Raw genomic sequence first — 15,342 nt, forward strand, 5'->3', positions numbered from 1 at the left:
GAGTTTCATTTGAGCTATCAATCAGCTAGTTGCAAAGTATAAGTGTTATTGTGAAGTACTTTAATAAAGGCCATTTTTCCATTATTCAATATTGGAGTTATTTATTCAACAGTTTATTGTTTCGAACTTAGCAGAAGGGCAAATAAGAGGATTTGCAAGTAAATTCGTTACAATATTTATGGAAATTATTTGTAACTGTATTGAATATACGGCTACAAATATCGTTCATAACAAAAGAAAATTTTCTATCCAAATGCTTGGTATAGTTTTTACACTGAAAACGATTGTGCCAGTATGGAACGTCCGTAATGTAGGAAACACCCTTATATGTTATTCATGGTCCTTTTAGGGATTATGTAAGAAGACCTTAAGAGAAGTTAAAATATTTAAGTACTTAGGGATCCTGATTGACAATAAACTGAGGTTTACGGATCACATTGATTACATATATTGTTGCCAAAATGGGCAAAAAAATTGAATTTTTTTTCTCGGACGTTGTGGCAGCGCACTGCCCTCAGGTCTAAACACTCTTGGTAAACTGCCCTAAACTTGGTAATAGCGGAATGGAAAGAAGCTATGTCAAAAAAACTAATAACAGTTTGGGTCTTCCTATACCTAAAAAGAGCATTTGAAACAATTGACAGGGTTATCCTGTTGAGAAAGCTAAAAAGAATAGGAGTACGAAATACGGCTCTTGATTGGTTTAAAAGCTACCTTACTGGAAGAAAACAAAAAACAGTAATCAGAAATGCAGTCGCCGGAAATTGATGTTGAAATAGGTCTACCGCAGGGATCTGTACGTGCAGCAATTTTGTTCATCATTTACATAAACGACATTAAAAACTGTCTTAGCCATTGCAACATACGACTTTTCGCAGATGATGCATTATTGGCAATAAGCTGTCCAACGGAGATAGAAGCTGTGTCCAAAATGCAAGCGGATTTGGATGCTATATATAAGTAGTTGTGCCAAAATAAGTTAAAACTAAATATTGAAAAAACAAAATGGATGATCATGAGGAGAAAAATAAGGGAAGGCAATATTACCCTAAAAATGGCAAATAGTACTATACAAAGGGTTGATGAAATGAAATACTTAGGACTAATAATAATTGATGAGAAACTCAAGTTCGGTAGGCATCTGAAATATATAGAGGCAATTGGACACCACAAATGACATTGAATTTATAGCAGTAAAGCTTGCCTTGCACAATTTTAGTTTGTTTATCTGCTGCTCGTATATACCGCCACGATCGGATATACACGTTTATACATGTCATAGCACTGTTATTTGCAGTTTGTACTCGCGATTTCAATTTATCATCAGTAAATTGGATCAATACCATCGACTCAAATTTCATGACTCCCACTACTCAGCACGAGTTTTTAAACAGCCTGCTAGATACATCTCTTCTCCAAATTAATAATGTTTTAAATTCCAAAAGGAAAATCTTAGACTTAGTTTTTACAGATGACTCTGCGGGTATTACTCTAACCCGAACTCCCCCATTATCCCTTCCTGAAGACCCTCTTCATCCTACGCTTGAGATAGTACTGGATGTTGTTCAACCTGTGATGCTCGATGTTTCTAAGCCCAATTCCCGACCCCGGTCGAGATGTTTTTCAAAGACGAATTTTAGTGAGCTCAATAATTTGATCTCTGCCCATGACTGGTCGAGTCTTTATGCGTGTACAGACGTTGAAACAGCGACTTCCTTGTTTTATAGTTCTCTTGATGCTTTGTTTGAAAGCTGTGTCCCCCTTCGTTATTCCAGTACCACCACGGGTAAACCACCTTGGTTCTCAAAGCAACTATTAAGACTTGATAATATTAAATCTAGACTCTATAAGCGTTTCAAAAGATCTGGTAAAGCTATTGATTTATCTAAATATTTAGTGGCGCGCTCCAATTTTCATCGTCTTAACCAGCAGTGTTATAAAGGTTACTTATCATGTTGCAAATTCCAATTTACTAATAATCCGAAACGTTTCTACAGATTTGTTAATTCCAAAAGGAAAATTTCTGGTTTCCCATCTACTTTTATTTATGGGTGCAAAAACGCAAATTCTGATCACGAAATCGCTGATTTATTTGCTGAATTCTTTAAATCAACCTATTCATCCCAATGTGTCCAGTCTAATCTTTACCCATATTGCTTGGAAAGTTCTAATAATATTTTAAACCCATTTATTGATAAAGATACTGTTCTTAATAAACTTCTTGCATTGAAACCGATATCTTCGCCGGGTCCGGATGGTGTTCCTAGTTGTGTACTTAAGTACTGTGCTGTCAGCTTATCAGAGCCTATCTTTAAATTATTTAAACTGTCTCTGGAATCCGCATCATTCCCATCTATTTGGAAACAATCGTTTATTATACCTTTGCATAAAAAAGGTAGTAGGTCTAATATTGAGAACTACAGAGGCATAGCTAAGCTCTCAGCTATCCCTAAAACTTTTGAGCAGATAATTACATACCAGCTTCAATACTTGTGTAGCTCTTTAATATCACCTTGTCAACATGGTTTTGTTCATCGGAGATCAACTACTACCAACTTGCTTGAATTTACGTCTTTTGTTATGAATGGTTTTTTAGTTTGCAAACAAACAGATGTAATTTACACCGACTTTAGTAAAGCATTTGACTCTGTTAATCACGAGCTCTTAGTTACCAAACTTGATCTTCTGGGTTTTCCAGCGCCTTTATTAAGTTGGATTTCAAGTTATCTTGAAAATAGGACTCAGCGAGTTTTCTTTAACAACAATCTTTCAAAGTCGTTTGATGTAACTTCTGGCGTGCCCCAGGGTAGCCATTTGGGTCCATTACTCTTTAACCTGTTCATTAACGACTTACCAAAGGTTATATTACATTCTAGAGTTTTTATGTATGCAGATGATGTAAAACTTTGTTACACATATCTGCCTTCGAACTTGTTCTGTTTTAATCAGCTTCAGGCCGATCTGGACTCATTTCAAAGCTGGTGTACTGCAAATTTACTTTTTTTTAATTACTCTAAATGTAAGCAAATGACTTTTCACCGTGTGAAGCCGGTCCTATCATCTTATACACTTAACGGCGACCCCTTGGAGCGGATATCTATTGTTACTGATCTAGGAGTTATTTTTGATTCGAAATTAAGTTTTACCACACATATTTCAACCGCTATAAACAAAGCAACTGGTGTACTAGGTTTTATCAAACGTTGGGCTAAAGAGTTTGATGACCCTTATTTCACAAAGATCCTTTATACGTCGCTGGTACGTCCTATTCTCGAGTACTCTTCATGTGTCTGGTCTCCGATCTATCAAATCCATGTTGATCGGATTGAGTCGGTCCAGAGACGGTTTTTAATTTTTGCATTACGAGGTCTCAACTGGGAATCAAGTACTCATCTTCCACCATACAGGAATAGACTTCTTCTAATTAATTTGCCATCTCTAAAGAATCGTAGAGTATTACTTGGCGTTATGTTCATTCACAAGCTCATCATTGGTGTGATTGACTCCCCTGACCTTATCAGTCAACTAAATTTTGCGGTTCCTGCTAGGGCGTCCAGGCATTTTGTGCCTTTTCATTTACCTCTATGCCGGCAAAATTTTGCTAGAAACAGTCCCCTGCGCCATTGGTGCTCGCGGTACAATGATTTGTATAACTGCATTGGCTTTGAATGTTCGTTTGCTGCTTTACATACTGCTATACTCTTATGTTTAGCCTGATATTTTAATTTTATTTTTTCTTATACAATGCGATGTCAAATGTTTATAACATACAAATTTTCTATGTACCTTTTTTGAATTTTTTAATTTTAAGAATGGCTCTGTATTTTACATATATGTATATCTGTCTATTACAATAATTAGTCGACCGCTTTGTGTTTGCGTCGACTTTAAATAAATAAATAAATAAATAAAATAAATAAAAAAAAAAAAAAATATCAAAAAAAAATTGGATGTATGTTCCGAACGTGCAAGCACATGAGCAAATATTACAAAACAATGGCCTATAGGTCTATTGTAGAACCGCACTTCATATATTGCCCTACAATTTAATTACGTTAGCTGACTCGAGCATTACAAAACTACAGGTGAAGCAAAATAAAGCTATGCGGTTCATCCTCAAAAAACGATATGACACTCCAATACACGAAATACTTAATAGCCTAAATTGGCTGAGTGTAAAACAACTCACTGTTTACTACACTTTAAAATGTATACATAATATCAAACTAGATAACCTGCCGACATATTTGACCGACCACGTGTTATATAATAATGAGGTCCATGCTTATCAAACGAGAAATAGAAACAATTTCCATTTGCCAGCTGTAAGATCGGAATCCGACAAAAAAAATATATATTACGATGGAATAAGAGAATACAACGAGCTACCAAATGATATAAAACAATGTCGAAATATCAATCAATTTAAGAAATTATTGTTGAACTACTGCAAAACAATGCCTTTTAGATAATTTAATGATGTAAAACCAAAAATCAATTGCAATAACATAAAGAGATCTCATAGATGTAATTTTAGAAATTTAAGAAATTAAGTCAACAAGACTGTAAATAAATAAATAAATAAATAAAATAAAGTGGCCCGATGAAACCAGGCTAATCCTGTTATTTTTTTTTTTTTTAATTCATACATTATTTGTTTTTTTTTTTTTATTTATTGATTTTTTTTTTTATCTATTGATTTTTTTTTATCCTAATTGTTAGTTATGTTTTATTTATACTTTTTATTGTTACCGAGTCTTAGAGAGGCAGTGGCTTCTTAAGCGCCGAGATCTAAAACTAACGAGCAAAACAAAGCTATGAGATTTATATTGAAAAAGAGGTACACTTCCATACAGCGTATGATCGATGCACTACACTGGTTGAGTGTGAAACAGCTGATATTTTACCATAGTATGAATTGAGAGAGAAGATCCCAATCTCTCAACTCCCGTGGGATGATATCCTCAGGCAGATAATTTTTGAGAAAAGGTATACAGCCCAATTCTAAACGAAAATTCCGTGCGAGTTTTTCCCTTCTCCCATTCTTCGTATTCTAAATAAAAATTCCTTGTGAGTTTTTTCACTTCTCCCTTTCCTCGTATTCTGAACAATGTTCGAAAAAGCGGAAACTGGTTATGGGAGAAAAATAGGTATTATGAATGTGAGGGAGAGGGAGATTTCTCTGCCATTTCATAGGACTTTTTTCACTAGTTAAATTAAAGGAAATGTATAAAAATAGTTAAAGGAAATTGGTTCTTATAAGAAAGAACACTTATTTGTACAAATTTGTATTAAAATATGTATTTACATTCTACCACAATATTCTCACTGTTAATACAACAACAACAACCACAATATTCTTTATTTTAAGTCGAAAAGTATATCATAAGCAACGGAAGAGCTCTTCGTATATTTGATGCAGCCATCCAGAAATTGCGCAAGGATTTTTAAGAAGGCTTAAATAGATTTTGGCATATGATGAAAGACTAATTCAACTCGACTTGGCCGCCAGAAAATAGTTGTGCTGAATGAAAACAGGCAACTCCGGCGGATTTGTGTTATCCCGCCGTCTTCGTATTCTTATGCTCCTCTGTTGATGTTGCTGTGGCGCCAATTCATTACTCATTTCAGTGAATACCACATGAAATGGAAACTATGCATTGTTTATAGTTTATTTCTTAATTTCAAAAAATTCGCAACAATAATTAAAATTTCTATTTTTTAAACAAAATAAGAAATGCGCAACGAAATTTCAATTGACAAAACAGCTGGCTTCGAAAATTCAAAATTCCTATTCCCCAATTATTCTTCTCCCTAGGAGAAAAGAATAAGATGACTTCAGGACTCGCCCGCTGGGACCGCCAGATCCCGTGCTGATCGGAATCGCATGCATTCCGACAGCCCAAATTTTGGAAATCCTATTATTATTAAAATGTACTTATAAATTGTAATAATCTAAGTTTTAGGCTTAAAACGCCGTAATAATAAATAATAATAAAATAATAATAGTTTTTATTTCAGACAGATTTTATATGATGTGCATAAATGTCAATGCCATTTTCACACAGAAACTTACTTACTTTTAATACGGGACCTATTGCTCCATTAAACGAACATCTGTCAGCAGCCTCAAACAAATATTTCGTTTTTACAAAAAATTGTTAAAATGGAAAGCAGCCGTTTCCTTCTTAACTATAAAGACAATCAAAATGAAATGCATGCGCAACTACCCATAGATGTTGCACCTAACCGAATATTTGCCAAAACCGACTAGATTTTTAACTCGATTAGGCTTTGAATAAAGCAATAATGAGATAATTAGGAATTTGTATTTTGTATGGAAGATTGAATTCGATTAGGATCAAAACACTCGTGTGAAACTGCACTTAACCTGGTAATTGCAGAATGGAAAGACAGTAGAACGAAGAAACAATTTACAACTTCAGTTTTCCTCTACCTTAAAAGAGCATGCCAAACAGTAGACAGAGATATTCTTATAAAAAAAACTGTATAATATTGGCATTAGAAACATAGCGCTTAACTTCTAAAGTTAACTTAGTGGAAGAAAACAGAAAACTGTAATAAGAAGTAAGATTTCCCCCGAAGTGGACATTGAAATAGGATTGCCGGGATCGGTGCTTACAGCAATTCTTTTTAAAATTTACATAAATGATATTAAAAACTGTTCATTTTCGATCTTTTCACGGGCAAAATTGACTGCGCGCTGCTTCTTGAAAGACTATGGTTAAATACTCCCTGTAGAAACCTCCGCCACTTTGAAATCTTTTTCATAGGGCTGAGTAGAACTGTTTATAACTCAAAAGCACCTATTAACAGAGCCCTATCTGAAATTAATTGCTTCTCAAGTGTTTTGGATATTGATTTCTCCGACTCAAAATACGCTTTTCAACTTAAACTAAAAAATTACTTAATCTGTAATAATATAAATTCTTTTTGCTAGTGTTCTCCATAGCTTAATATAAGCTGGTCTCTGTAATTTAGTAATAAGTATCTGTACTAAACATTTGTTACTAGACTAAATAAATAAATAGAAATAGAAAAATGGAAATACTGCAAAATAAGATTATTCACTGATGATGCACTTTTGACTATAAGCTGTAACACGATTGATGAGGCAGCCTCAAAAATACAGTCGGACCTACAGGGAATATATAAGTGGCTGTGCCAAAATATGCTTAAAATAAACATAGAAAAGACAAAATGGATGATAATGGGGTCTAGAGTGACTCAAGATGATAATGGGTCACTAAAAATAGCAAATACCCCTATAGAAAGAGTAACCCGAATAAAATACCTGGGAATAATTATAGATGACAAATTAAAATTTGATGATCATCTAAAATACATCGAAGAGAAAATTTCCAAAAAAAAATAGGGTTCATGTTTCGATCATGCAAGCATATTAGCATGCAATACAAAATACTGGTCTATAGATCCATTATCGAGCCGCATTTCATTTACTGTCCTACAATCCTATTCGCATTAGCTGATTCGCAAATATCCAGGCTACAAATTAAGCAAAACAAAATTATTCGTTTCATATTAAGAAAACGGTATGATACCCCAATTAAAGATTTACTAGACAGCTTAAACTGGCTTAGTGTAAAACAGAACATCACTTACTACACATTGAAGTTTATACACAACAAAAAATTGGGAAACTGCCGAATTACCTAAGTGAACGTGTCAGACTAAATAGAGGTCCATAGCTATCAAACAAGACACAATAACAACTTTTACTTGCCGGTAGTGATCCGAATTCGATAAAAAAAAGTATATACTACGAAGGAATTAGAGAATATAATGATCTGCCAACTGATATTAAAAACTGTAATAATACCAAAAAGTTTAAAAAATTATTATACAGCTACTGTAAAGCGCTACCTATCAAGTAGTAAAAAATTTTTTTAGTAAATAATTTTATAGATTATTATATAATTGAAGTCAAAGAAATTCAATGAACTGAAACAAATATGTAAACATTAAAAATAATTTGTACCTTATTAAATTATATAGATCTTCAAGATCGTAGTAAATAAATAAATTAAATGTCTCAAAACCAAATTTGACAAGGGATGACGGAAAATCGTTCCAATATACATCAATTAAATTTAATGTAGAAAACTTGACTAATTATTTCATTAAGTCTCTGTGTGAGACTGGCATAACGGATAACTAGAATATTATGATGTTATCTATTTTTGTAGAGAGTTTATACAAAACAGCTTATTTATAATTTTTGGGGCAGGAGTTAAGGTAAAACATAGAAGCGCTTAGTGTACGTTATATCAATACATATTCAAAATGACACTCACCGATAGAGTTCGGCCGGCGCCTCCGTTGAACTACGATTGTAAATGCTAGATATTTTAATATCTGCCACAGAACGCGGTTGCCACGTTGCCGCTGATGATGATGATCCCTGGCTACCACCAGCCACTTTAGCACTTGTTGATGCTAGAGCCGCCATTTCTTCCGACACCAAAGCAGCAGCGACCACGCTATTATTTTGCCCATTATCGGCATTAATATTGCTTATTGTAGAGGAAGCTGTAGTAGATGGCAGACTTAAAGGCACACTACCAACTAAACTACTGCTGCCTCCAGCTGCATAGCCTCCGCCATTGTTGCCATTAAGCCCACTTCCTACACCAGTTAATCTCAGACTTCCTCCATTACCACCACCACCATGATTGCCGCCACCTCCACCACTCCCATTGGGTGGTCGACCTTTACGCCGTTTCGTTGGCGGTGGTTGTGGTTCAACGTCCAGTCGTTGGTGATGTTGATGATTACCGCGTTTACCTCTTTGTGACATCTTTCATTGGTAAAAGTTAATTTATTATTTCCTTCAAGTGACCTCAACAAAAGAACAAATTATCCTACGTGTTACGTATTTTGTAGAGTACTAGTTTTTTTTTTTTTTTTGTTGTTGTGCTTAATGCTGTTGTCACCTTTTTCACACCTGCTTTTCTCTATGTAGCAAATTTATTTAGTGTTTAATACGCAAACATTAAATATTACTGTTGTGATTTTTGATTTGGTTGTTAAATGGTGTCATTAAATGGTGCAGTTTCTTGTTTCAATATATATATATATATATATTTTGTTTATTATAATTTTGTATTGCTTTAAGCACTAACGCGTATAAGCTGTCTTCTGTTTTTTTTTTTTTAGTTAGTACAGAATGTGTACACTACTGCGGTTGTTGTTTTGCAATTTATTCCCGTTTACACTATTTGCTGTAAATTTATATTATTTAGAATCAGACCTGAAAATAAAAACTTGTAAAATAAGTATTTGTATTTATAAAAATATATAACAAAAAAGTTGCATGTGGGTCATTCCAATGAGAGTATTAATAAAATAAATGTAAGGCGCGATAACCTCCGAAGAGATTTTAGGCCAAGCTTCTTTTCGAATTTGCGTCGTGTTCCTTTTTAATTTTCATACAAATTGGCGGGACGGGACCTACTTGTTTTATGTCGACTCCGAATGGCATCTGCGAGGCAGATGAGTTTTCACTGAGAGCTTTTCACGGCAGAAATACACTCGGAGTGCTTGCCAAACACTGCCGAGGGGCAACCCCGCTTAGAAAAAATCTCTTCTAATTGAAAAACTTAATTTCTAAAATTTTGATTGTGCTTTGCCCGGGGTGGGAACCCAGGGCATTCGGTGTCGTAGGCGGAGCACGCTACCATCACACCACGGTGGCGCCAATGAGAGTATAGTTAATATAATTGGTATCTAATTTAACCGATATCTAATGATGCATTCTAGCCCTTCAACCGGAAAAACGTTATATATCGGTTGTTGTTATAATCTCAAGAACATTCCTCGAAGGTTAGGGGCGAGTTTTGGATAAGGTCAGAATCGATTTGTTGTAAACCACGTACCTTCGGGTCGACTCAAATTGATATCTGACCCGCAAGAACAAGGAAAGAAATTTATGGTGGGAAGTGAGAGGCACACCCGCCCTATCCCATTAATTGGACAGGCGAGACTTTGCGACCCTAAGTTCCTCACAGATTGAGGGGTGCTATATAGTAATTTCAATCGTTCGGGGTAGTACCTTAGTAAAGCTTTTTTCGGATGGAATCAGATTTATATCCCTCAAAGGACCCTCTGCATTAACAAAACTCCACAAAACCTTCGGTAAGAAGAAATAGGGTCGCACCCAACTTATCAATAACTTAAATCACTAAGGCCCTAGCCAACAGATATTTCGAAAACGAATTTTTCAAAGATTTTAGTAAGATAAATTAATAACGTAAATATAGTTTAAAAACTAAAAAAAAAACACGCCGTAGCACAGAGGTTCGCGCCTCCGCTATTAAGTACAACTCGTTTTGTAGCGAGTTATTTAACCACTGCCGCGAGTCTTCAATAATTTCCGCGAGATTGGTCTAACTGTCCTTTGCGCACCTAGCCTAGAGAGTTACAAACAAGCATACATACAAGTGAAACTAATATAAGCGTGTTAAAAATGTAAAAGTATCCTGCCACTTTAAAAAAGGCATGTCTGCTGTGTTGAATGTGAAAGTAGAACGTTTATTGCTGGTTCTGTAAAACTTTAAATTTGTTGATAGGGACTTTGCATCTGCCTAAATACTTTTAGAGCCAGCAAGTCCCACTGATACAATAAGAAGTACCACCAAGAGGATATTTAAAAAGTATCGATTACTTTCTGTGTGAGTTTTTCTGGCATTTATAACTTTCAGGAACTGGGCGAATAAAAACAGGAATGGCCGCCCACGTTTTCACTTGATAACACCATGAAGGTTAAAACGTTTTCCACCTAACCCTCCAACGAAGTGGTCGCCACCTTGTTGTTGTTGTTGTAGCAGTGCTTCGCCCCACCTAATAGTTGCGATCGATCACAAGTTGTCATCAATATCCTCTAACGGGAGTCCAAGGAAACTTGCTGTTTCAACAGGGGTGGACCATAATGATAGGGGTGTTAGAGGCCTTGGTTCCACAATTAAAGAGATGGTTGGTGTCGTGTGGGACACATTGCAAGCGGGGCATACATTTTGTATGTCGGGGTTGATTCTGGATAGGTAATAGTTTAACCTGTTACAGTATCCAGAACGAAGTAGAGCTAGAGTGACTTGCGTTTCCCTGGGGAGTACGCGTTCCTCTGACGGAAGTTTTGGGTACTGTTCTTTGAGTACTGGATTCACCGGGTAATTCCTGGCATAAAGGTCCTACGCCTGTTTGTGGAGTTCACTGAGGACCTGCTTGTGTTTTTTGCTTCACTCCTTAAGCCCCTACGCGGTATTGACTCATCAATCAGATGTATGTTGGGATGCCCAGGTTTCTGGGTATTCAACAGGAACTGTTTGGTTAGCATCACATTTCTCTCCGGGATAGGGAGTATTCTCGCCTCATTATGAAGATGGTATTCTAAGGACATAAGAACACAGCCCGTGGCGGTACTGAGAGCAGGTTTTTGGCAGGCCTGTACCTTACTTCCAGTGGGTAGTTTTTAGGCTTGGAGACCATATAGGGGACACGTAGCATGCAATCAGCTGGCCAATTGCTTTATATGTGTCAATGAGGGTTTCTTTGTCTTTTCCCCAAGTACTTCCAGCAGGTAGTTCGGTACAATTGCGTTTGCATGCTCACCAAAATGTAGATCCTGATCAAACGTCACAGCCAAGATTTTTTATTTTTTTATTTAAAGCTCATCGATCTGTGGGCCTGGGCCTGTGGCCATTATTGTGCAGTCACGGCGTAGGAAACGATAGTAACTCCTTCTGGTGGCGAAAGAGCTTAGATATATAGAAATTAAACAAAAGTGGGGATAGGACACCACCCTGTGGCACCCCTTGTTTAATTCTTCTTGGTTTTGATGATTCGTTTCTAAATTGCACCGATGCCTGCCAACCACCCAGATAATTTGAGGTGCGCCTTTTAAGACATGGGGGAATCTCCCACAGCTGACTCATCTGATGTTGTCATAATCCAAACCTCTGTACAATATGTACAACATAAATCGATCCCGAGATGGTCGGGCTAGCACCTTAATGGTTCTATGTTACCGGAGCGTGCGGGATCTGTATCCGGCAAAGGACCATCACATCGATAACACTCCCCAAAGTGTTCGGGAAGCAACCTTGCCGCTACAACAACGACAACAACAACGGGTACGACGAGACTAATATAGTGTGATCTGCATTTGCCGAGAGAGAACACCGGTGATCAGTAGTGTAGATTGCATGTTAGGACTCTTCAACTGCACAAAGAGGTCATCTAAGTAAAATAAAACATCAGTGGTTAAAGTGGTGATTGTTGTAGATTCGAAACCAGGACTTTCCAACTGAGGAAAAATCGAAATGCGATCCAACCAAGTTTCGGAATAAAGTGGAGATTTGTTTCTTTTTTATTTATTTATAAGTATTTGGATCAGTTATTATTTCCTAATAAAAAGATTTCGAGAGCGCACATTGGACACTATATCTTTCTAACCGTGCTAAACATATGTATAAGTGATCATATTCTGTATTTTAATTTTGGACTTTTGTTTCAAGACCAATTGGAATCTGTCCACATAGACGGAAAAAATTAAATGAATAAACAAATAAAACGCGACCGGTCGCGCCTATTGAAATGGGCGAAGCACTCACTGCCAAAACAACAGAACAACAACATGTATGTAACTTATTGCAAATTCCTTACTTACTAGTGAAAGGAATGTTGTAGCCTTTTTAGGTTTAGTGCTGAGTCTAAACGGATACAAAGGGAACAAATTTAATTCGATGTTAAACTTATCTCACACAAGTATGAAGGTCCAATAGACAAATATATTTTAGCATACCCATAATCAGTTGAAACTTTTGCCTGGAATGTCCCATATATCTACAGTTTTAAGTACTCACTACATGCTTAAATCCAAAAGAGTTTGTCAAAACGGCATCGTTGCTGCTGCTTTCGGTTTGATGTTTGCTTCTCTTACTGCTCCTCCAGCTTATGTTGCAGATGTTGGAGTATTGGTTGTAATTGTGGTACTAATCCAACCATGCAAATACCCAATTTTGTGATTATTATAAGTTTTTTAGCGTTGGGATTTGGAATTTTAGCCACTTTACGTATACAAGTACGATGGTGGCCGGGCGTTGAATCTCGTAAAAGTCGTCGCAAGCGTCGGGAAAACATGGAGCAAGACGCTGCTGCTACTTCTTGTTTATGCCCGTGATGCGCCACTTTGTTGCAATTTAAAGACACTATTTTGCTGAGTCAAAAAACCAGTGATGTACTATATATATACGTATTGATATATGTATGATGATCCGCCCAACTTGCTAGGACAAGCAGGGCGCGTAAATTGTTTACCGCGACTGCCAATATTTAATAATGCAATTTTGCTGATTTATTTGTGATCATAGAGGAAAATGGTATTGAGATCATACTAGCTGGAAATGTTTTTCCACTATATATAGTATGTATGTTTATATGTTTAAGTATACCTTCCGTATTGGTTTATGACAAATTCTACGTTCAACAAATATGTGCATATGTAACACTTGCAGTTTTAAGGTTTAGTTGATTTGAGTTGATCACCATAGAGTAGTCTAGTCTTAAACTTTTATAAGTATTTATTGGCGTAGTTGAATTATTTAAACTTTTTCCATATGTAGCAGCAATTCTACAGAACAGTTTCCGCCTTTATTGTGCATCAGCCTTCGCAGTATGTATTTTGTGTATATTTTCTTTTGTTTTTCCAATTTTCCTTGCACTTTGGAAAATATAATTCCTTTGAATACTCGGTTTTTATACACTTATCGTGTTATTCGTTACCCAGTAATGGATTATTTCACTTTGGAATATGTTCAAGTTCTACCTATTAAGTTTAAATTATTATTAAGATGCTTTACTAGAACTTAAAATTTAAAAAAGTATTAAAATTTAATTTTATTTGTAAGACTGCGCTTTAATTTTGAGGTTTCTTGCACTGAGTTTCTTCTTTCTTTTCGCCTATTCGTCTTTAGGGATATCTACGCCTGGCTCATTTCCACTCATACACACACTCAAGCTATCTCATTCTTACTAAGGCAATGCATACGCATTTTGCCATTCGATTTCCACTTTAGATTGCTTTGAAAGCGCAGCGCGTATAACAGAGAATTAAAGAAAAAACCTAAAGAATTACAAGGTGGAAAGCAAGAAAGATTTTTTGATGTAGTTCCGTTAAGTAACAGCTTTTGGTAAATAACTTGTTTTAAGCGTGAAAATAAAAATAAATTGCATTTGAAATAATAGTTTACAGTTTTTGTTTTTTTCTCCACACATTCGTTTGGAAGTATGCATTCCTCTCAGTTCGCCGGAAAAATCAGAACATTTTCTATCATTCGTCATCAATAGATGGCGCTAAACTCAAATGGCGGCGAATTGCTCTCAATTGCAAAACTAAATACACTGCAAAATCGACATATTGAAGAAACCACTACTGCTCACACACACGCGCGTCTTATAAATAAATGTAAGTGAATGAGATAGCTATATATATGCAGCTTCTTGGTAAAATTAAATGGTAAATTTTTGCTCGTACCGAGTACATATGCAATATATCCACGACATGAAAATTTTATTTCACACAAAATTGTATGCACGCTATTCGATTTTTGCACACCATTTAATATTAACAATTCCATATAAAATCTGTTATTTGCATTTCCACATATTTATTTACTGACATTTGCAATGTACGCTCACATTTTTCCACGCTCAGTGCAGTTTCATACTTGGTTCCCTTTTTTTGCGAATCGTATAGGTACCTTCGAAAGCTAAGAAAATTGACTTTTGCCGCCGCAACTTCTCGTCGCACATTTTCTTTTGCTATATACACATTTTTTATTATTGTTCAGTGCGCATTGCGCACCTTCACTTTAGTTTATAATTTTTTGCGTTATGTTGTATCAATTTGCACCTTGGAAATCACTTTTCTTCAATTTCTTTTATATTTACAAGACGTTGTCGCCATTATTAATTTTTCGACACTCCATTTTTACTTCGCCTTAGCCACTTCTTCGCTGCACTTGTCATTTGCACTGAATAGCCGCTAGATGGCTAATTACTTACATTTTTCCTTCTTGCTTATCGTGAATGAAAACAGTGATGTGTGATTATCATCTGAATTACATTAAACGTATATCATAGTCGAAATAAAATAGAGTTTTATTAGTTTAAACATGATTCTAAATTAAATATTATTTTAAGTCTGTATAGTCCACTTAAACACTATTTTATCTCTAAAAGAAAGTATTTAAAATTTAAAATGACATGAGCCCGATTTTAATTTTTTAAAATAGGCTTTAAGTT

General features: G+C 35.7%; 1 protein-coding gene across 10 annotated transcripts in view; it reads right to left on the reverse strand.

Moving 5' to 3' along the window:
- rno (rhinoceros) overlaps nucleotides 1-15,038 on the reverse strand; it is an 83,873-nt gene extending 68,835 nt beyond the window's left edge. Inside the window, exons 1-3 of one of the 10 annotated variants that reach the window (XM_067792404.1) lie at nucleotides 14,951-15,038; nucleotides 12,903-13,864; nucleotides 8,337-9,292 (exon numbers count right to left, since the gene is read on the reverse strand). In XM_067792404.1, coding sequence (XP_067648505.1) covers nucleotides 8,337-8,839 — 503 coding nt within the window. In that variant the 5' untranslated portion in view covers nucleotides 8,840-9,292; nucleotides 12,903-13,864; nucleotides 14,951-15,038. The other 9 variants (XM_067792402.1, XM_067792397.1, XM_067792401.1 and 6 more) reach the window with 9 other exon arrangements.
- Between the last annotated feature and the right edge of the window lie 304 nt (nucleotides 15,039-15,342).

This window comes from Eurosta solidaginis, chromosome 5 (assembly GCF_040869045.1).
Source record: "Eurosta solidaginis isolate ZX-2024a chromosome 5, ASM4086904v1, whole genome shotgun sequence".
NCBI classification, from domain to species: Eukaryota; Metazoa; Arthropoda; class Insecta; order Diptera; family Tephritidae; genus Eurosta; species Eurosta solidaginis.